Below are 24,277 nucleotides of genomic sequence, written 5' to 3' on the forward strand. Positions count from 1 at the left end.
CTGAGAATTGAATCCAGTGCCTCACGCTTACTAGGCAAGCACTCTACCACTGAGCCACAACCCCAGCCCATATATTTATATGGTCTCTTGTATGTGACTTTTCTTTCACTTTGCCCACTGTTTTCAAGGTTCATACACATCGTAGCATTTATCAGAACTTCATTCCTTTTGTTCTGATTAATATTACATTGCATAGGTATATTGTATTTTTTATTCATTTATCAATTGATAGACATTTGAGTTGTTACTACTTTTTAGTTATTATGAATAATGCTGTGATTGTTTGAATATAGGTTTTTTTTTTTTTTTTTTTTTTTTTACAAACTTGTTATTTTTATTTTGCAGTACTGGGGATTGAACCCAAGGGCTCACACATGCCAAGCAAGCACTCTGCCACTGAATTACATTCCCAGCCTATTTCATTTTTATGTTGATACTGTCTCACGAAATTGCTCAGGCTAGCTTCAAACTTGTGATTCTCCTGCTTCAGCCACCAAAGTAACTGGGATTACAGGTGTGTGCCATTGCGCCTGGCATGTGTGTTTTTTTTCTTTTCTTTTGGATATATGCATAGGAGTTGAATGGTGGGTCATGTGGTAATACCATGTTTAACCTTTTGAGGAACTGCTAAACTGTTCCAAAGTGCTCATCTAATTTTACAGTCCTACCTGCAATGTATGAGGGATTCAATTTATTTACATTTTCATTGATATTTTTGTACATCTTTTGTATGTTTTTATTAGTGCATTATAGTTACATGTAATTGCTGGGTTCATTTTGACAAAATCACACATACATGGAATAAAATTTGCTCCATTTTCAGTCCCTAGTATCTCCTCCCTCCTCTTCTCCTCCACACCCCTCCACACCCCACCTCCTTATTCCACTGAGCTTCCCCCATTTATTTATTATTTTTATAAATTGGTATTTTATAGGTGTACATAAAGGTGGAATTCACCGTGATACATTCACACATGCCCATAGCATAATTTGGTCAGTCTTATTCCTCAGTTCCTCCCCTTTCTCATCTCTTCCCTCTTCCCCTCCATTTTCAAAAAGTCTCCCTTTTCTTCCACTCCACTGATCTCCCTTCCATTTTCATGGTTTATCTATTTTTTTGATTGAGCTTTTTTCTTTTTGTGCTGCTGGAATTGAACCCAGGGCCTTGTGCATACTAGGCAAGTACTTTATTATTGAGCTGTATATACCCGCAACACTTTTTATTTTTTTTATTTCCAGACAAAGTCTTGCTAAGTTGCCCTGGCCGGCCTTGAACTATAATCCTCCTGCCTTAGCCTCCTGAGGAGCTGGGATTACACGTGTGCACCACTGCATTTGACTATAAACATTTTAATTTTCATGTGTGTGTCTGTGTGTGTGTGTGTATGGTGCTAGGGATTGAACCCAGGACAACACCAAGCTGCATCTCCAGCCATATTTTTTGTTTTGATGAAATCCATTTTATTTTTTTCTTTTACTGCATGTGCTTTAGGTGTTGTTTCAGAAACCATTGTCTAATCCAAAGTCACAAAAATTTACACCTATGTTTTCTTCCAAGAGGTTTATAATTTTAATTTTAATATTTTTGAGGGGTGGTACCAGGGCTTGAACTCAGGGGCACTTGGCCACTGAGCTTCATCCCCAGCCCTATTTTGTATTTTATTTAGAGACAGGGTCTCACTGAGTTGCTTAGTGCCTCACTTTTGCTGAGGTCGGCTTTGAACTGGAGATCTTTTTGTCTCAGCCTTCCAAGTCACTGTGATTACAGGCATGTACCACCGCACCCACCTTATAATTTTAACTCTTATATTTAAGTCTTTGATTTATTTTGAGTTAATTTTTGTATATGATGTAGGATTGGGATCCACAACATTCATTCTTTAATTTTTGGTACTGGGGATTTAACCCAGGGGTGCTTAATCACTGAATCACATCCCCAGGTCTTTTATTTTTTATTTTGAGACAGGGTCTTGTTAAGTTGCTGAAGCTGTCTTTGAACTTGTGATCTTCCTGCCTCAACCTCATGAGCTGCTGGGATTACAGGTGTACGCCACTACACCCAGTCACATTCATTTTTTTTTGTGTGTGGATATTTAGTTATCCCAGTACCACTTACTGAAAAGACTGTTCCTTCTCCATTGAATGGTTCTGGTACCCTTATAGAACGTTTTGGCTAACATTCATGAGACCCTGTGTTCAATCCCTAGCATTGGGAACAAACAAAATTCATAAAGTAATTAGGCATAAGTATATAAGTTTACTTCTGGAATTCCAATTCTGTTCCATTCATTTATATATCCTTCCTAATGTCAGTACTCCACTGCTTTAATTATAATATATATTTTTTAATTTTTAAAAATTTTTTTCTTTATTCTTCTGAGTTATATATGACAGAATGTATTTTGACACATCATACATGCATGTGATTATATTTTTATAGTAGATTTTGAAATCAGTATGGTATGATTCCTTCAGCACTTTTTTTTTCTCCCCCAATTTTTGTTTTGGTCATTCTGGATCCCTTGTATTTACATATGAATTTTAGAGTCGGCTTGCCCATTTCCATTAAAACTTTAGTTTAAATTTTGATAGAGATTGCATTTAACCAGTGGATGAATTTAGTGAAGTTGTCTATTTTGTTTTGGTTTTCTGATACTGGGAATTAATCCCAGATGCATTTTACCACTGAGCTATATACCCCTGGTCCTTTTTATTTTCTATTTTGAGACAGGGTCTTATTAAATTGCTGAGGTTGGCCTTGAACTTGCAATTTTCATGCCTCAGCCTCTTAAGTGGTTGAGGCTAAGGCATGCACCACTGCATCTGGCTGAAATAGTTTTAAGCTTTTTAAGTTTCATTCAAATAAACATTGGAAGCATATAAAGTAAAAAAAAAGTTTAATGTTTCTGTTTTTTTTTTTTTAAACAAAAAGCGAGTGGGTCTCACTTGGTCTTGCAGATCCCTCTGCCAAAGGAATGGGGATGGGCTGTCCTAGAACCAGAGACAGCAGCGGAAGAGGTTACCCAGGAACTAGGAAATTGGTGCATCACTGAACAAAGAGTGCTTCTCAGGTCTACTCAAGACACTGTGGTGAACTCAAGGCAAAGGTTTTCCTTTACATGCCTCAGAGTTTCCACATGAACTGCCTTCCTTTCTTCATTTCTGTTGAGTACTTCTTTTGTACATTGGAATTGATTGTGATGTAGCCCTTGGGCAGGGGCAGGGATAGATATGATCACCTTTTTATCATGAATTTGAAAAAAAGAACAATTGAAAACAGACTTTTTACAAGTAGCCATTTGTTGCTTGTTTCTGGACAAGTTTATGAGCTCAGGTTTTTTTTTTTTTTTTTCTTTTTTTTTTTTTCCTTTTTTCTTTTCTGTTTGACATGGATTCTTGCTGTGTTGCCAGGCTAGCCTCAAACACCTAGCCTAAAGTGATCCTTCCACCTCAGCCTCCCAAGTTCTGGGACTACAGGCATGTACTACCATGTCTGGCTATGAGTTTGTTTCTTTTTTTCCTTTTTTAAGAGTCAGGACTTTCATGAATACAGAGCCATAAATAGTATCTGTTTAGTTGAATTTACATGTATGTCTGAGTCCTGAGCACTCTTGTCTTTTGCTTTTATATACTATATAACTTCCTATGTTCCTTACATAGTTACAGAACTACAAAAGAGCTGATGATTGGCCATGATAAGTGACAAAAAATTATTTTTGTGTATTTTTATGTACAAAAGGAAAATGGGGGGCTGGGGAGATAGCTCAGTTGGTAGAGTGCTTGCCTTGCAAGCACAAGGCCCTGGGTTCAATCCCCAGCACCACAAAACAAACAAACAAACAAACAAAACCTGGTCATCAGTAAGTACACCAGGGCTGGGGGTGTAACTTAGTGGAAAGCACCTGCTTTGTACATACAAGGCGATCCTGTGTTCAGTCTTCAATACTGAAAAAAAAAAAAAAAGTATACCAAACTATATATAGATAATGTATAGGTTAAAGTTTCGAACATACTAAGTATAACTTTTAATAAAATGTTTGAATTATTGCTATGTTTGGCAGAATAGATAATTCAAGCAAATGTTACTCCTGAATTTAGCTCAGTGAGAATATGCTATTTTTCTCTTGTAGGTATCAGAAACTATAACCAGTGATGTCCAGATATTGCTCCCAGAGCCAGAGGTTCTGTAGAAATACCCCAGGGTGTGAAAGCCAGCATACTTTCCCAATCTTCCTCTCTGAATACCCAGAGGAGAAATTGGTATTGGGCTCATGATTAGGAGAATCCTGTCCATAAACCACCTGCCAGCCACTTACCTCTCAAGATTTTGTCTTTTTGCACCCTGTGCTTTAGCCCAGCTGGGTATCCTGAACAGACCTGATGCTCTCCTGCTTCAGGGCCTTTGCTGAGGTGATTCTTTTGCTTGGTGAGCCCCTATGTGTCCCTTTTGCACTTGTCAAAATCTGTCTTACAATCAGAATAGGTTTTTTTCAAAACAACCTTCCTGATTTCTCTCACTTTGTGCTCATCTTTCCTTTTTCTGATCTCCTGAAAGTTTTGTGAGGGCTGTAGTCTTTAATATCTTTCACCAGAAGCTAAGTATAGTTCAATTTCCATATCTCCAGATTACACATCTCCAGGTTCAATTACAGATGGAAAATAATTTTAACAAATTGCATGTGTTCAGATGTTTTTCTTGTTACTATTTCTTAAACAATACAGTATAACAACTGTTTACATAGCATTTACATTGTTTTACATACTATAAGTAATCTAGAAGTGATTTAAAGTGTAGGGGAGGATGTACATATGTTATATTCAAATACAATGTCATTTTATTTAAGGAACTTGAGCATCCTTGGATTTTGGTGATCTTCAGGGGGTCCTGGAATCACTCCTCCGTGGATACCAAGGGACAAGTGAACTCATCCAGTCCTCTTGTGGATTTGTGAACTCTCTAAGGGGAAAACAAGCCACGCCTTGTTCAAAGTGTTACCTGTTAGCCTCAGTTTTAGAGTGGTTGATGTGGAATCAGATTTACTTGGGTGCATTATTTTTTGACTACAACCTGAGGAATTTTCCTTCTTTTTTCTTTGCTTCCCTTTCTTCTCCTCCTCCCCCTTTGGTGATGGCACATACTAGGCAAGTACCCTGCCACTAAGCTACATCCCTAGCCCTTGAGGAATTTTCTAACAGTAATCGTTTCACAGTTCAACTTTCACTGTTGTCCTGCTTATGTAAGGTTATAATATGATTTCTTATTTCATTCATTTGTAGCCTGCCTTTGTGGATGATAGCATTGCAGATTTTTTTTTTTTTTTGTTGTGCTGGGGATCTGAACCCAGGGCCTTGTGCTTACAAGGCAAGCACTCTACCAACTGAGCTATCTCCCCAGCCCAGCATTGCAGAAATTAATGTTTGAGACTTACTTATTATCCTATAGCCTTCTTGATTTTATCTTCTTTTTTCCCCTTACAGGAAATGACTTAGAGGCCTTATGAATACATCTGTGCATTCTTGCTTCAGGCTTTGGAAATGAGGGCCAACCCAGTCTGGAAGCACCTTTTATTAATGGTTTAAGGAAATCACTACCTCAGCAAACAAAAGGAAAGGAGAGGAACACTTATAACAACAAATGCCATTTTTAAAGAAAACTTGTTTTCAGAAAACATTGCAGGAAATTTGGAAATTTTTAACTTTGAGAAGAAGCTTTACAGGTAAATGAATTTGACAGGCAGGCTCTGTCAAAATTCTGCAGATGTTTGATCTTCCTTCTTAAGGACTTTGGGTGTAGTAACCATGTACTGCTTTTTAAATTGCTGTTGATCAGCTTGTGGGTTTTTGGGTTCTAACTTTTTGGTATACTGAAGATACATTATATTACATTTTTAAAAAGTTAAGTTATTTTTTTGCCATTGTAAATATAAGTATCAAAATATTCTTCCAAAGCAATTATAAATAAACATTTTTGTCAGCAAGCATATCTTTTTATTAAGACGGTGGAATGCAAAACAGTTCTTATACAGCATTTTGGACACACTTTTATTTTTTGTCAGTGGTCCTGCCTACACTGAAAATATTAATTATATAAAACTGTTGTCCTTCTCACCTCTGTGTTGGATCACATGATCATCTGCCTCATGGAAATGCCTTTTTTAAAACTTAGATTTGCAGAACTCCACTATTTTTATACCTAGCTGCAGTTTTGAAAAAGAAAAAGAATCAGAATCCTGACCTGCGCTCAGTCCTTGGGACAGTTCCCTAACCCGCATGTATTGCTGCAGTGCCCAGGACAGTAAAATGGACTACAAGCGGCGCTTCCTGCTTGGCGGGTCCAAGCAGAAGGTGCAGCAGCACCAGCAGTACCCGATGTCTGAGCTGGGCCGAGCACTGAGCTCTCCCCTGGCATCCACAGCCACCTCTGCCCCCCTGGGCAGTCTGACTGCTGCAGGCAGCTGCCACCATACCATGCCCCACTCCACTCCCATCGCTGACATCCAGCAGGGTATCTCCAAATACCTGGATGCCCTCAACGTCTTCTGCCGTGCCAGTACTTTCCTCACAGATCTCTTCAGCACTGTGTTCCGAAACTCGCACTACTCAAAGGCAGCCATGCAGCTCAAAGATGTGCAGGAGCATGTCATGGAAGCAGCCAGTCGGCTGACCTCAGCCATAAAGCCTGAGATTGCCAAGATGCTGATGGAACTTAGTGCTGGGGCTGCAAACTTTACAGATCAGAAGGAATTCAGTCTCCAGGACATTGAGGTAGAGTACCCTTTGTGTCATATGTAGGTAGGAAAATGTATCCCAGAGGTGAGTGTTTAGGTAGGAAAATGTATCCCAGAGGTGAGTGAGGATATTAGTTTTTCTTAGTTTACTGTAATGATAGTCTTTGTTCTCTTTCTGTTGATACTCCCTCCTTGTGAAATATTTGTGCTTGCCCAGTTCTAAATTGCTTTTATTTCAAATTAAATAGGTTAAAAGGTTATTTAACATGGCTGGTGGTGTAGCTTGGTGGTAAAGTGTGTTTAGTATGTGTGAGGTCTTGGATTCAAACCCCTGCATCACAAAAAAAAAAAAAAAATTATTAAACAAATCAATTTGCATTTTACATTTTGTCCTTAAAATTTTCAAACTAAAAACTGATTTCCAGATAACATACTATAAAAAGTACTTAGGAGCTGGGGATATAGCTCAGTAGGTAGAGTGCTTGCCTCTCATGCACAAGGCCCTGAGTTAAATCCTCAGCACTGCAAAAAAAAAAAAAAAAAAAAAAAGTACTTAGACTTCCAAGTATGATTATGAGCTTGTGATTTTTCATCATATAGACTCATTAGTTTATAAAAAATTTCATACATATTTATAGGGTAAATTAGTTTTCCAGTTCTAAGTTCACAGCAATTCAGATACATTCGAGTCTTATTGGGGTCTTTATTAGTCAAAATGAAGTACTCTCTTTTTAGGACTGTAGATGAGAATATAAGATTAAAATTCATATTTCTCTCAGAATAAAGGTGCTCTATTTTTTTTACGTCATTTAGGAAATGATTTATTAAACTTTGATCTATATTTGTTTAATACATTTAAAAATTTATTTTGCGGGGCTGGATTATGGCTCAGCAATGGAGCTCTTGCCTAGCACATGTGAGGCTCTGGGTTTGAACTTCAGCACCACATAAAAATAAATAAATAAAAACAAAGGTGCCCACCACAACTAAAAAAATATTTAAAACAAATATTTTTGGCTGTTCAGGGGGTTAGTCTGAGATTGGTCTCTCCTTGTGTTCTTATATATCCTTGGTTAAGCTCCTGGATATAAGATGTTAAGTGGGAAAACGTCCCTTTCTCCTGAGGCTGAAGTCATCAGTTTTTTAATCAAATCTGATGACTGAGGTAGTTGAATAGCTAATACTGCTTTGAGTTTAAAACAAAACAAAGAAAAAGAGCTAAATTGTTTTTATTGTGTTTAGAAGTGACTTTGAAGGCAAGAGGAATTTTGAATTATTTTTTTGAGATGCAACATTGTTAATGTAAATCAGGGATCATCACACATTTTCTGTAAAACTCAGATAGGAAATTTTAGACTTCAGGGGCCATATGTGGTCTCCCATATATTCTGTTTTTTTCCAGCTTCTTTAAAAATACAAAAACTGGCCAGGCACAGTGGCGCATGGATCAGGAGGATTGTGAGTTCAAAGCCAGCCTCAGCAAAAGGGAGGCACTAAGCAATACAATGAGACCCTGTCTCTAAATAAAATACACAGTAGGGCTAGGGATGTGACTCAGTGGTCTGGTGCCCCTGAGTTCAATTGCTGGTACCCCCACCCCACCAAAAAAAAAAAAAAAAAAAAAAGTGAAAAGTCAGTTTACCTCTCAATTCTGCCTATTTCATGGATTTGGCCCTTGGACTATGGTTTGCTGCATCTTTTGGTTTAAATGTATAAGAACCTCCTTGGATCATTTTACTTTGAATCTGTTTGGGTATACTTATATTTCTATCACTGAGCTACATCCCAGCCAAACTTCTGAGTATTTCTATGATCCCATTCTATATCTAGGGAAATTATCATTTGAAGAGTTTATAAAATAGCTTATTATAGTTTAAAGTATTTTAAAAAATTAGCATGCCTATAATTTTCAAGAAATTCAAACAATGAAATTAAAACTTCTGTTTTCCTCTCCCAAATATCCCATTCTTTCCCCTGAAGTGGCCATTGTTAACTGATTGGTGCATGCTATTCCACATTAATTTTTGTACATGCACAAATACATATTTAGAATTATTTTTTAAGAGGTACAACATCATTAATGTAAATCAGGGACCATCACACTTTTTCTGCAAAAGATATTTTAGGCTTCTAAGGCCACATACTGTCTCTGACATATTCTGTTTTTTTCTAACTCTTTAAAAATGTGAAAATCAGTTGTATCTCGTGGACTGCCTGTTTAAATGGACTGGACTATAGTTTGATGTACCTGTTGGCATACATGTATAATAACCACAAATGCACAACTTCGATATTTTGTTTGTTTTATGTAAAGAACCATGTCATTTGGCCACTAGTATACTGGTCACTTCTTGACAAAGGTACAGCAAGAGAACATTGGAAGAACTTTGCCCTTTCCTGAGAAGTGTCGAACGATATTAGACTCATACTATTCACAACTATCATGCTATCATGACATAACACTCTGGGCTTTAGTTAGGATTCCAGGCAAGAGTGATTTGAAAAATAAAGTCAAAAACCTATATTTTAACTGAAACATTACTGAGCTCTTCAAGTCATGCCTCCAAGTCTCGGAGGAGACAGACCTATACCTGCATGACTGTTTACTTTCCAGTCCTGGAGAGCAAGTGCTCTTATTCTCCACGTCAGGACAGTTACAGAATGTGAACCAGTCATGAGGCATAGGGACTTAGTAAGTGATTGACATGTGGTAGTACTTACTTAGTCTCCTTTCCCAAAACCAGCAGGGACCACTTGAGATGAGAAGGGAATAAACTTCTTATTGTTGTAGTTTAGAATTTTGATTTGACTTTTCCCCCATTGAAATGCTGATTAGGATAGTTGGAATACTACCATGATTTTTTTACATAATGGACTAAACAGGCTTCCCAAGGCCATTCTGGAAACTGTGCTATTGCTGGCTTTTAGAATGATGTATTCTAAATTTCAAACAGCTGACTTTTAAGTCAGTTCTGAAATGTGATTGCCAAGTATAGAACTGTAGACTTAATATTTTACTTTTTCCCCAGAGCAGTATTTGTTGTTTCTGGAATTTATGTTCTGCCAGGGATTTAGCTGTGGGCCAATAAGGGGCTCAGGATAGTCACCAATTCAGATAAAATGTCTCGGCATTTGGATTTTTTCCTATTGGTGTTTTGTTTTGTTTATATATTCATATTTTTTAGGGTTTTATAAGCAGAGCTCTGAGAAACTCTTTAACATCCATCCCTGGGGAAAGGCGTCTGTGACCTAGTACCGCTGAACTTGCTAAACAAGTCCTCTTGCTACAGTGTGGATGTGGTTTGTCCCCAGCAAAACTCATGCTGAAATTGTTTCTAGTTTTAACTGCGTGGAAAGATAGTGGGACCTTTAAGAGGTGATTACCCTTAGTAAGACGGATTAATGCTTTTCTCATGTAAACTCTTGCTCTAATGGGACTGGATTAGTTACCTTGAGAGTGGGTTGTTATAAAAAAGGGCACTCTTGGTATTTTGACTCTTTTGCATCCATTTGCTTGCTTTTCTGCTTTGCATCATGAGTTGAAGCAGTACAAGACCTTTGGTCTTTCCAGCCTGTAGAATTGGAATCCAAAGTAAACTTCTTCCCTTTATAAAGAACTCAGACTCAGGTATTCTGTTAACAATAGAAAATAGACTAAACCACCTCAACTCAGGAGCTCAGCCCAGGAAAAGCCTTGCAGGAGTATTCAAATATTTGACCATTTTAAAGTGGACAAAGTATGGGTTCCCCACCATTAGCCCTGAATGCCAGTGCATTCTTCTGACACTGACAACCTGGTTTGGGTTATGCTTTTGATTGACAGACCCTTGACGCCTACGTCTGGAAACTGTAGTTGCTATGTACTCTGCCACTTTGTTCTGGGACACATGGTATATGTCCTGTCTAGGTTGTACTCATCAGTTGACTTTGCCCCTTACCTTGGGTGGTTTCACCTCATAGTCTTGCTGTCAGAGATATAAATTATGACTATGATGTTTTACTAGTTAACTAGTGCTTGTAACACTGCCTATGTGAGCCCAGGTGCTGAATTATGGGGCACAGAGTCAGAAGATCTGAGTTTAGAAGATGTCTCTACTGGAGCAAATTTTGTCATCTCTGAGTCTCAGTTCACCTATGTATAAAATGGAATTACCACCTACTTTTCAGAGTTCTTCTGAAGATTAGAAGCAATTAGAGTGTGTGAAGCACTGACCCTAGTTTGTCATCACTGCCATCATTATTATTTTTGTTTCCACCATGACTTGAAAGGGGCTATTAACCCTTCTCTGAAGTGCAGGGAATGGTTATTTACAAGAGCAACATTAGAGAGTAGTGTGGAACAAGTTATTCTTCTAATTGGAACACTTTTAAATGGGAACAGTTGCCATTCACAGAACATTTGCCTCTGCTCATTTCTAACCTGACTCCTGAGTTAGGGTCTTCCTTTCCTCTTTGTGTTATCTTTTCCCTAGGGTGTTCATGGTAGAATCAGTATTACCTGCCTGATGTCTCAACTGCCAGGACCTTTTCAGCTTAAAAGCACAGGAGGACGTCTGCCAGTAATCACTGTTTTCTTTGCCTTGCATCTAGAATGGAGTATGGTGAAGGGAGTGGAGGGGGAGGTATCCATTGACTATACTCACAGTGTTGGTCAGCTTTCTGTTGCTGTAACAAATACCTGAGATAATCAGCTTATAAAAAGAAAGGGTTTATTCTGGCTCATAGTTTTAGAGGTTTTAGTTTATGTTTGGGCAAACCCATTGCTTTGGGTCTATGGCAAAGCAAGGCAGAATGTCATGGTGGGAACTCCATGGCAGCCAAAAAACAAAATGAGGGGAAGAGGAGGGGCCAGGGTCCCAAATATCCCCATCAAGGGTCCAACCCTAATTTCCTTCCAGTGCACATTACCTTCTAAAGGTTCCACCTCCTCTCAATAGTTACATGGACTGAGGAACAAGCTTTCAAACTATGGGACTTTGGGGGACATTCATACAAACCATAGCACCCACAGTAAAAAGGAATCATTTGGTAGAATTTTCCCCTTTCTGCATTTATAGAAATTTGTAATTTACATTGAAAATAACTTAAATTTTATCTAAAATGAGAAATATCCCCAAGTCTCAACCTGGCAGTCTGGCCAAGATGTGAAGTTAGGAAAAATTGTGGTTCCCCTTATTTATTCTTTATACAAAGCTTTAACATCCCTTCTGGACAATTTTTAGGGGTAGAGTCCATGGGACCTACTGTTCATATCTTTTCTGTTTGAGTCTAGGAGTTATTCACCAGTGGATTTTGCAATTGTGGCTGGCTGAACTGGGTTGACTAATTTATCTACCTTAGTTTTGGATCATTTGCAGTTCAAACGTAATTCATATTAAAAAAAATAGAGACAAACCTGTAACTTGTTTTTTCTATTTATTGGAAAATTATAAATTACTTGTCTTATTTACTTGTTCATAGCATATGTATGCAAATAATAGAACCAAATTGACTTGTGATATGACATGGCGTAATTCCATACATATTTATTGCATACTTTCTTTGTACCAGATGCTATTCTAAGTGCAGGGGATACAGCAGTGAAAAGAAAATCTCTCCCTTCATGCAGCTACAAGAGGGTTGTGATCTTAAACAAGATGGTGAGAAGAGGTGTCACAGAGAAGGCAGCATTTGAATAAAGCCCTGAAGGAGATGAAGAAGCAAGCCTTGTTGATAACCAGGGAAGGAGCAGAGAGAAGAGCTGGTGCAGTCCCTGAGGCGGGATCTCACCTGAGTTGTTTAAAGAGCAGTGAGGACCCTACTGTGGCTGAAGCCAAGTGAAGGGAAGGGAAAGTAATGGGGCAAGGTCAGAAAGGTTAAAGAGTGGCCACTTTGGCCTAGCCTTTAAAGGGAAAAGGAAGGAAGGGCAGCAGGATTGGCTCTACTCTCTTTGTACAGCGAACAGTGATGCTACTTCTCCTGTTGCTTTTGTCACACCGTGACAGCTGTAAGGTTCTGGTTTCACATTGGGTCGTCAAGGACCCGAGGACTTTGTCCTCTGAGCAGGTGCTTTATGTAGACAGTCCAGAAGCTTGGAGCAGCTACAGGACTCCTGGGAGTTGTATGTCTTTCAGGGGAGTATATTATATATATCTTCTAGCATTTTTATTGGCTTTCCAAGTATCAAAAGCAGACATTAAGTCAAATCTTTACATAGTTGGACCTTGTATTTCAGGATATACTAACATTTCTTTTGCATACTATGTGATTACCCATGAATATGTTTGAAATAATTTATTCGTAAGCACTGGCTCCCTCTTAAGGACCTTAATTCCAGGTACATTACCATTTGTTTTGGATAGATATATGCCAAAAATACTGTAGAGCAACTGTAATGGAAAATATTCGAAGTTGGTTTCAAAATGTGATTTTTATTAACTTAACAAAATTAAATGTGTATACTGTTTCTTTTCTTTTTTTCTTTCTGAAGGGTGAAATTCACTATTACTTCTTTCTTGTTTTGACCAGTAGATCTTCCATAACAGATTATGGAGTAAATATTTCTTACCTATGTATGCCAAATGAAAATCCAAATTCTGCTGCTGTTAATCAGAAACTGAAGTTTACTTCATAAAAAGCTTGTACGAGTATAGTTTTTAGAGTGTTGTAAATTTCTAGTATTTCTAGTCACTCTTTGATTTTTGTTGTTTGTTTGTTTGTTTTGTGCAGTGCTGAATCCAGGACCTTGTACAGGTTAGGCAAACACTCTGCCATTGACCGACATCCTCCTCCCAGCCCTGACCTATTCTTTTACTGAGATGAATTTGCTATTGTCTGAATTGCCTTCAGACTTTAGCCTTTAAAACAGGTTATAGTTAATGAAGTAATTGGAGTTTGGGTGACTTTGTAAACTTATATTGTGAACAACAAGCAAGATTTATTGTCTACCTAAGTGAGTTTTACATGGGCAGAAGCCACTAGAATCAGAGGATATCTGCCATTGAGGAGAAATTAGACCCCTTGATTTTGATTTGTCAAGACGTGTGTGCAAACAATTATTCTGAAAATTGCTAATTAAAAGGGATAAAAAGTATGGAATTAAGCAAATTTCCTGCTTTTCTAATATACTCTGTTTTCCAGGGTAACCACATGGTTCTAATGGATGAAGGAAACTTCTGTAGAGAAGATTCTCAGCATATTTTTCTATAGAAGGGATGATACAATTAGAAAAATTTTGCTGGGCAACAATGGAGCATGAAACCATTTGGTGAAAGGTTGCTGGGGAATTGTATAAGAGAGGGCTCAGGCTTTTCCCACCTCAGTCCCATTGATCAGTCTCCATGTCACCACAATTGAGACATGATTATGTCTCCTGATGTGGTAAAATAAAAACTACACAGCATAATACTCAAACTTTGTGTGTGTGTGTGTGTGTGTGTGTGTGCGCGCGCGCGCGAGAGAGAGAGAGAGAGAGAGAGAGAGAGAGAGAGAGAGAGAGAGAGAGAGAGAGAGAGTTGGGGGGGGTACTAGGATTGAACCCAGGGCCTGGCACATGTTAGACACTCTTCTATCACTGAGCTACTTACCCAGCCCTTTTTAAAAAATTTTTATTAAAATTTTTTTTTATACATGTATGCAGGGTAATAATGTCTGTCTCATTCTACCATCTTTCCCATCCCTGTTGCCCCACCCCTCTGGAGCCTCTCTCCCTTCTGCATAATCCAAAGTTTGTTCATTTTTCCCTACCCACCCCCTACTATGGATCAGCATCTGCTTATCAGATTACCCAACCCTTTTTAAATTTTATTTTGTATCTGAGCTTTTTTTAATTTTTTTTTTTTTTTTTGGTGGTGCTGGGGATCGAACCCAGGGACTCATGCTTGCAAGGAAGCACTCTACCGACTGAGCTATCTCCCCAGCCCTAAATTTTATTTTGACACAGATTTTGTTAAGTTACTCAGGCTAGCCTTGAACTTGTGATGCTCCTGCCTCAGCCTCCCAAAATGCTGGGATTATAGATATGTGCCACCACACCTGGCTTATAATGTATTCTTCATCCTCTGTACATGTATTTGTATTAATTTAGTTTTCAGACTGTGGCTAAAATTTCTAGTCTTTCCAGTCACTCTTTGACTCTGGTGTCGGTGTGTGTGTGTGTATAAACCTGAAATAATCCAATTTTTAAAAATATTTTTTTAGGCATGATGGATGTTTATTTTATTCATTTATTTATATGTGGTGCTGAGTATCGAACCCAGTGCCTCACACATGCTAGGCAAGTGCTCTACCCCTGAGCCACAATTCTAAGCCCCTCCAATTATTTTTTGATTTGAATTAATTTCCAGTTTGTAGGAAAACTTGGGGTATAGTGAAACAAGTTATGCAATACTACAAGAAAGCAATGCAAGCAAATACAGGATGTAGCATATTTGGTAATCAGTTGATCTGATTTGTTCAACAAGTCAGTTGCTTAGAAAAAATTAGATTAAAAGGTACTGTTCTAGATTAAATGAGAGTTAAGAGATATGATAACCAAATACAATTACCTTTTTGAGTTTGAATTTAAACCAAATGTAAACAGAAATTTTTAAAGATAATTTGTGAAATTCAAACATGTCCTGATTCTTGGTTGATTGGGATTTGTATCAGAAACTTAAAGGAATGGGGAAGGGGGGTAAGGATAGATGAAAAAAGCATGGTACATGTTGATATGGAAACGGTGTGTGTTGGGGGGTGGGTGCAGGGGACTGAACCTGGGCCACTTGCATGCTAGCCACATACCCAGCCAGATGTGATAGCTTTTTAATAGGTTTGGAGGGCGGTGGTTATGCTTCATTTTTATATTTTTGAACATTTTTCAAGTTGAATAAAGGAGAGAGGAACTTACGAATGCATGGTAGGAGAGATGTATCAGAGGACCTAATAAATGAATCCATTTCTTGGAGTTTTTTATGTCCCAGTTACAGAAACTGGGACATCCTATATAGCTTTATATAGCGGTGAGAGGATGGGAGAGCAGTTACTGAGATCAGGGGTCTCTAATGCCCGTACAGGGAGCCAACTGTCGCGTCCAGTCTCTCTGGTCCAGCGAGGGGCAAAGGGGGATTGGAAAATAAAGATTCACAGACACAGATCTTGAAGATTAAGCTGGGATCAGGTGGAGTCTGCTCTCTGGTGGAGATGCAGGTCTAAAGAGTTAAGCCAGTAATCTTTATTTACATATGTCTCATCAGGTTAAAGACTATGCACCCATTATTCTTTGTATTAGGGAAAGTTACAGAAACTGGGACATCCTATATAGCTTTTCCGCAGTTGTGATCCATAGTTGCAAAGTGCAATGTTAGGAGTTTTGTGGAGCTCTCAAGAAAGTTCATCATTTAAAGTTACTGTAAGGTGGGCAAGAACTGGAACAGAGCTGGTGAAACATTGTGGTTGTCTAGCGTAAGAATTCCTTCCTTCCCAGGAGCTGTGTGCCTGAGATCAAGGTCAGAGCTGACAGGACCCTTGCACAGAGCCCCCTCACGCAGGGCATTGCTACAGCAGCTTGGCATCCTGTGCCCTTGCACAGAAACAGTCCCAGGAACTGGGCATGCCACAGCCATGAGGGCATCAGAAACCCCTGATCTCAGTAACTGCTCTCCCATCCTCCATCGTCGCTTTCAACATTATTGTGCATGTGGTCTTCCAACAGATGGGAGTTTAATGAGGTGGTAAGAGAACTCAGGTTTTAGAGATAAAGAGAAAAGCAAGCACTTTTCAGAATCAAGGGAGGTGGGGACAAAGAAAAGACACTTCCAGAAGCAGGATCCCAATAGCATGTGGGAGTTAAGAAAAGAATTTTGGTAGCTAGTGAGTTAAGGCCAATGTAACCTTCTTTTAGAAGAATATGATTTAAAATTACAAAGTTGCTGAAAAGTCTTGAGTAAATGTAAGAGAAAAACTAGATTGGGTGGGCAAATGAGAAGGAAACAGAAAAAAAAGTTCATGGAATATAATTTTAGGTACAGCTGGATTTCCTGAACTAATTTTTATGGTTGCTGGTAGGCTTATGAGAAGTCACAGGACAAAACAGCTTGTTCAGGCAGCCTCTGTGATCTTTACAAATCTGGAATCTGATTATTTGTAAAACATCATTTGCTTAAAATCCTGGGAGGGGCTGAGGATGGGCCTAGCATGTATAAAACCTTGTGTTCTATCCCTTGCAAAGAAAAAGAAAAAATTTCCCTTCTGGGACCAGCACACAAAGAGGTTAAGTGTCCTATAATTTTCTGCTGCCTCAGGCCGTGCTATCTACATGTTAAAGGGGCTTGTTCACAGGGCCCCATCCCTCCATGGGACCAGGCTTTCTGCCCCTCAAACTAATGGTTAAATTCTGAGAAGTAGGAAAGTAGAACCTCTTCTGAGTAGGCTTCAGCCACCTGGCCTGTGTTGCTTTTTACCCAGCTGTATCAATAACCCTGCTTGATGAACTACAAGAGGGACTGCCTGCCAGTGTGCAAAGATAAGTGAGGGCAATCAAATCGTGTCATTAGGTAAGATGAGTGTTGTGATGCAAATGGAAAATAGCCTCAAGCATGACTGTTGTTTTGGTGCAGGTTTGCAACTGTTCCTCTTCCCTACCCAGTTCACTGTGACTGGACTTGCACTCAGAGCAGGACCTCCTACTGGAAGATTTGGAAGAACACTGGAGTGGAGGCAGGGGTAGAGCCTTAGTAAGAGTGAGATGATGCTATTTGCCTCCCAGTGTCCAGTCTCCCCTTCTGTCTTATAATAAACTTTTGATTTTGTTATTTAGGCATATTTTCAGGGATAAGGATAACATATCCCTGTCTCTCTTATAGCCAAGACCTAACTAGTTATCTGAGTAGAATCCGATCCATGAAGTCGTGACTGGAAGTACTGGATGAGACATTGGGAGGTCTCCTTAAAGGGAATGGAATGCTCCCTTCTCTTCCCCCAGTTTTCTACTGTCCAGAATGTAGATGGAGTGGCCAAAGGTCATTTAGTCATTTAGAGCTATGAAGTAACTTAAGAATGGAAACCTTTCATGAGGACGCAGGGCAGAAAGATGGGAACTGGAACCTCCATTCAAGCTCTAGAGTTCCTGAATCTGAATTTCTTTCATCTTAGGGGAAAAAAAAAAAAAAGATACGGTGTTGTTTCAGGTCTTTGTTGTTGTTATATGTAGGTAAACCTGATCCTAACTGAATGGAAGCAAGAAGACCAGATAAGAGTTTGTTACAAGGTCTGGGGATGTAGCTCAGGTGTAGAGCACTTACCTGTATTATGTGAGAGTCCCTGGGTTTTATCCCCAACGTTGCAAAAAAAAAAAAAAAGAAAAGAGAGCATTACAGCCAGGCATACTGGTGCATGCAGTCTGAAGCAGGAGGATCACAAGTTCAAGGCCTGCCTCAGCAACTTAGGCGATGCCCCAAGCAATTTAGGGAGACCCTATCTCTAAATAAGTAAAATAAATAAATAAATAAATAAATGACTAGCTCATCCATGTTGTTACATGTATCAGAATTTCCTTCCTTTTTAAAGCTGATGATATTTTAACAATTGTCTTTTGAACGTAGTATTGTGGTGTGTGTGTGTGTGTGTATGCAGGGAACCAAAGGTGACTCTAGGGTTTCTGACACAAGCACCTGGGCCACTCACTGGTAGTGGAGACTGTGGGCAGTGGAGGAAAAGTAGGCTAGAATTGCAGGTCTGGGATACCTAGTAGACACTAGGAGTGATTTAAGAGTAGATGGTTGGTATTCAAATTTAGAGTTGAGGGCTAAGTTCTAAAATATTGGGACCACCAATCAGTAGATGATATTTAAATCTTCAAAATTGTATGAGGTCATCAAATGAGTATAGTTGGAGAACAGTGAGCCCTGGGGCACATTAGCATTTAGAGGTCAGAAGGTGACAAGGAAACAGCCAAGAAGTCTGAAACAAGAGCTATTGAAGAAGCAGGAAGAAAATGAAGAGTGTTTTGTCTTGAATGACAGGCAAAGCAAGTGTTTGTAGAGGGAGAGGCCTACCTCCTCAGTTGCTGCCAGGTAGAGGTGAGGTGTCCTCCCGGCCTTATCCCAAGACTTGCCATGTTATCATTATGTACATAAAATGACTGGGAGCATTCCTCCCTGTCAGATGGGGATGGTGGTCTGTAGCTCAGTAAGGTAGCTTATAAAGCATTGATAATAAAGTATTCTTGATAGAAGCGACAACTTCTTTTTTTCATGTGAGGTCTTGTTATGCTGCCCAGGCTGATCCTAAACTGGGTTCAAGTGATCCTCCCACTTCAGCCTCCAGAGTTACTTGGGACTGTAGGCACATGCCACTGTCCTGAATGAAAGTGACAACTGCTTTTTTTTTTTTTTTTTTTCTGTCCCTTGCAGCTCCTACTCTTTTCTCTCTTGCTTATTTCTTCTTCTGTACTTCTTTAAGTGTTTAAGTTTCCTAAGGATATATTCTGGGCTCATTCCCTTTGCTTTGTACAAAATTACTCATTTAGTACCCAATTAGTTCCAAGATTTAAATGTGTATCTGTGTCTGTGTATCTGTGTGTTCAACACATATTATAATTACATTGTAATAAGTTTTTTGATATAATTTATTTTGGAAAGGGACCTATAAAACAGCATACAGTGTCATCTAGTTTTTCCAAAAACATCTAGAGGAGCTGTGCATGATGGCACACACCTGCAGTCCCAGCACTTGGGAGGCTGAGGCAGGAAGATTACAGATTCAAGGTCAACCTGGGATTTAGCAAGAATTTGTCTCAAAATAAAATTTTAAAAGAGCTGGGTATATAGCTTGGTAGTAGAGTGCTTACGTAGCATGTGTGAGGCTCTGGGTTCAACTTCCAGTACCATTTAAAACAAAACTGCATGTACAAATATGGGCTGTGTAAGAAATATACCACTGGTGGTTATATCTGTTTAGGGATATTTAGTACTATTTGTTTGTTTATTTAGCTACTCTTTTTCCTCCTTCATCTATTTACAATGAATATGTGTGACTGATATAAAGGGTTTTATCCAACACTGTGCTTATCCCATGAAATAGAAACTCTCTCTCCACTGTTATATTTTAATTAGCAGTAAAGCATTGTGTCCAAGGACAGAATGTAATTTTGTCTGTTGGTTAGCATTTGGTGTTGGCTCTGCCACCTTTGGACATATGCTGGCTTGTTCTCCCTAGTTCTTCTACCTGTCTTAGCATGGCAGCTTCTGTATGCCTTAAGTTAATGCTTACTGCAGAGATCTCATGGTCTTGTTGTTATTTGTTTGGTTTGTTTTTGCTTTTCTTTTTGTTCTCATTATGGGTGTTTGTGTATGTGTGTATTTGTTGCTAGAGGTCGAACCCAAGGCTTCACACGTGCTATGCAAGTGCATTACCACTGAGCTATAACCACAACCCTCTTTTGTTAATTTTTTACATGTTAGTTTCAGTAAGCTTTTTTACATTTCAGTACTGTAGTATAATCATCATAAGCACTTTCCATAGTCCAGGAATGATGTGCTGCATTCTCTGTTTCTCTGGAGACACATTTAGATCTTTGTATCACATTCTGGTCTGTTGGTTAGATCATAATGTAATGACTCTGGAATTATCATAAGGACAAAAGAGACCTCATTAATAATAAGGTTGGGGACACTTGGAACCAAATGTAATGCATAAGGTATAAGTATTGAAGAGAAAGAAATGATTGAATGGCTCTGGAATTTCTAATAAAAGGACCCAATCTGAATCAATTTCATTTCACTTACTCAAGACTTTTAAACTGATCAGAAATAAATGGATACTTGACAGTTTTATTTGTTCTTAATAGGAATATGAGGAAGATGCACTGTTGAGTGAAGTTAAATAGAACACTGAACTTAGTGAAAAATTATTGTTTTAATATGAAAGATCCAAAATGTTTTGGGAGATGGGGTAGACTTGGGCACTCCATAATTCCAAGCATAAGCAGGTATTAAGGACTGAATCAGGCCCTGAACCTAGAAAATTCATCTAGAATTAACTAAAATTTTTGGAATTAATTAATTCTTCTAGAAATAACTAAAACTAAACTTTGAAATACTCTAGGGAAGTTAGAGTTGACATCTGCATGTCCTATAACAACTATGGTAGTGTAGAACGGGTGATCTTTTGGTACTCAAAGTAGGATGACCTTAGCATCTCTTTTTACGATCTCAATTAAATATAAAATCACCAAAAAGAAAAGTCATTCTGGTTATATCCATGAGCACAGTATACTTAGCAGCAGATGTAGTGCCACTGTGGGGGATTTCCAGAAAATAGGGCTCCATTTCAGTAGATCCCCAATGGTTATCAATAATCCACACCTCCTCCCCTTCTCCTCTTTAATGTCCATCCACTATTGTGTCTACATCCTGGATCTTGTAGGGAGCCAGAGCAGCCTAGTAATTTGGAACACAGCTTTTTGGAGTCAAACAGAGCCGGCATCAGATCCCCACTTACTATCTTCTTGATATTAAACAAGATTGTGTGTGTATGTGTGTGTGTGTGTGTGTGTGTGTGTGTGTGTGTGTTTTGTTTTCATTTTTTGTTTTTATATCTAAACTTCAGTGCTGTCATCAGTCAAATGAGAGAATTACTCACAGCCCACAGGGTCACTTCATCATGTAAGGTGTGTGGTGTGGGTTAAGCACTCTATGATAGCTGTTGATAGATCTTCATTGTTATTGTAAACTTAAAATGTCTGTCCTTGACACTCCTTTCATTTATTCCCCAATTTACCACATCTGTTCTGCAATCCTTTTGAACCCCATAGCCCGGGAAACTTTCTCCTTGTGAAAGAAAAATTAACTGTCCAAGACCTGGGGTCACACTTTTCCAAATTTACATTAGGAAGATCCCCAAGGGCTAACCTATTCCTGAGTAAATGAGGGTGGGGTCTGCCACAGGCGGGGAGCTGAGCTAAGAAATAAGATATCAGAGAAAAGGTGGACTGAGGCATGCTGAAGGCAGAGCTCTCTCCTCCTGAGTAGATGATGTTTACACCTGATGTTATTCAGGTAAATTTAAGAGCAAAGTCATTGAAACAGCTGTTTCCAGGGTCCAGGGCAACTACTGGTTTGGCTTTTTTTTTTTTTTTTTTTTTTTTTTTTTTTAGTACTGAGCCACCCAGGTGCACTCTACCATGAGCTATATTCCCATCCATTCTTATTTTTATTTTCTTTTGAGACAGAATGTTGCCAAATTGCCCAGGCTGCCTCAGCCTCCTGAGTAGCTGGGATTACAGGTGTGTGCCACTGTACCCAGCATGATTGGCTTTTAATGAATTATTTACAGCACATATTTTGTCACAATACTAATTTGGGTTGATGAGTTACACATCATGGGTAGGAGGAAGGAGGTGCATGGTAGCTAAACTCTTATTATCATAGTTTCTTATTTATAGAGAAGACAGTTTGATTAAATGACTCATGTAAGGTCAATCTTGTAATAAGTGGTGGGGAAAGCATATTGAAAATGCCTTTCAGCTGTTTGGCATCTCTTCCCCTGCTTGTTCCTATAACAGCATTCCCCCACTTTCACCTTTCCACCAATGCAATGAGAGGACCTGCCCTGACTCCATCCTCCTGTGGAGGTGAGTGTGTAATCCAGATCATCATTGTCAGGAGAGTGTCCTGTTCTGGACCCTGCATCAGGCCATCAGGCATTTCTGAGAATTTTCCCTCTTAAAAGGGAAAAGGGCATAGTCTCTTTCCCCTTCGTCATATCCTCAGAGAGCCTTTTCCTTACCACCTGTCTCCTGGTGTTCATTCTCCTTCAGCACCTGACCTTGTGTATCCATTTATGACTTTGTTGTCTCCCTTACACTCCTCAGAATGTAACCTTCATAAGCTTAGGGACTTGCTCATTCTCTTTCTTATATTATTCTCAGACTTTTTGTTCTTTATATGTATTAGGAATTTGCATGTATTTGTTGTAAGGATGAATGACTCATTTTTATTGGTCAGAAGCTGTGAGAATGTGACCCCAGAAAAAATTGTTCGTGTCATCTTCTCTTTGCCCTCCTTCTTTCGCTTCCCCATAGTCTGCCAAAATGCTGATTAGGAGGGGGATGAAGAGTCCGTGTCCTTGAGGAGCCAGCTTCACTTCTCTTCCCTGTGTCTGCAGCATGTCGAGCTTCAGGACAGTCTTAGTCTATGCCAGTTAAGGTTGAATTTCTGTTATGTGCCTGCTCTAGTGTCACCAGCCCTTAGCCGTTATCAAGTCTACTGAAAAGCAGTGGAGGCACACTGGCTAAAGGCATAGACAGGTGATTCTCTCATACCATATCCAGTTTGTGTCTCCTTAACAAAGTTTCACAACCTTTATACTAAGTCTTCATGTCTATAAAAAGGGATGACCTCAAGGATTGTTCCTGGGATTAAGCGTGATAACCCATGGGAAATCTTTAGCATTGCTTAAGTACATGCTGAGGTCAGTTAAAACTGACTGTGATTATGTCCAGTGCTAAGTAGATGCTGTAAATTATTTGTTGGCACATTATGGTTGTACATAATGATGGGATTTATTGTTACATATGCTTACATGCACAAATGTAACAGTATAATTTGGCCAGTATCACTTCCCCCCTCCCTCTTTACCTCCCTCTTTACCTCCCTCTTTTTGGTCCCTTTTCTCTACTGATCTTCCTTTGATTTTCATGAGATCCAATCCTATCTTTCTTTTGCTTTTTCTTTTCTCTATTATATACATATACATATATATGAGAGAAATTTCTTATTTTAGTAAACAGTGTTCTCTGGTTCCATCCAATTCCCTGCAAATGACATAATTTTCTTTTTGGCTGACTAAAACTTCATTATGTATGTATAGCACATTTTCTTTATCTGTTCATCCATTGATGAATAGCTAGGCTGGTACCATAGTTTGATTATTCATATCATGTATCTCTCTCTGTGTTACCTGTGTCCCTCACCTGGCTCAATCTAGTACAGAGCACTGATGGGGAAGAGCTCTGAAGGAGGTGGAAGTGGAAACCCAGTTTGGGTGGGGGTTCAATCTATGATCCTGGTTGTTCACTGCACAGAGAGCGTGGTTTGGTGTGAGGTCTTTTGTTTGCTTGTTTGCTTTAGTTTGGTCCTGGTGATTTCCACAGGGGAAACACAACTCAGAGGGAATAAGTATATACAGAGAGGTGGCCTGTTCCTGTTTCTCCAGGAAACAGAGCTCTGACTGGTGGGGATGGAGAAGGTATACAATAAAAGACAGCATTGAACACGTATGCTAAGGTGAGAGATCCAAGGTTGAATCATATTTGGGGCTGCTCCAAGGGGCAGGACTGGGCTGGAGCATGGGTACTTCAAAAGACAATGGAAATAGTTCCAAACCTTCACCAACTTTCCAAAGCAGGGCACTGAGGACTGGCAGCCAGTGGGGTTTCTCACATTTGCTCCTAGCAGTTGGATGAATTGCAAATTCAATAAAGTAATTTTTTTGTAAGTCATCTATATCAGCCAATGAAAAAAGAAAAAATACCTTCCACAAAAAAATAAATCTCAGTTTGATGGAACATGATTAAAGGGTTACAATGGTTT

General features: G+C 39.0%; 1 protein-coding gene across 3 annotated transcripts in view; it reads left to right on the plus strand.

The window, feature by feature from the left end:
* Garre1 (granule associated Rac and RHOG effector 1) overlaps positions 1 to 24,277 on the plus strand; it is an 86,866-nt gene that overhangs the window by 25,907 nt on the left and 36,682 nt on the right. For 2 of the 3 annotated variants that reach the window (XM_047527797.1, XM_047527798.1), the window contains exon 2: positions 5,479 to 6,765. In XM_047527797.1, the coding sequence (XP_047383753.1) occupies positions 6,271 to 6,765 (495 nt within the window). In that variant the 5' untranslated portion in view covers positions 5,479 to 6,270. Of the gene's footprint in view, positions 1 to 367; positions 515 to 5,478; positions 6,766 to 24,277 lie in introns of those variants that run through there. The other variant, XM_047527799.1, reaches the window with a different exon arrangement.

Source organism: Sciurus carolinensis, chromosome 16 (assembly GCF_902686445.1).
Source record: "Sciurus carolinensis chromosome 16, mSciCar1.2, whole genome shotgun sequence".
Lineage (NCBI taxonomy): Eukaryota > Metazoa > Chordata > Mammalia > Rodentia > Sciuridae > Sciurus > Sciurus carolinensis.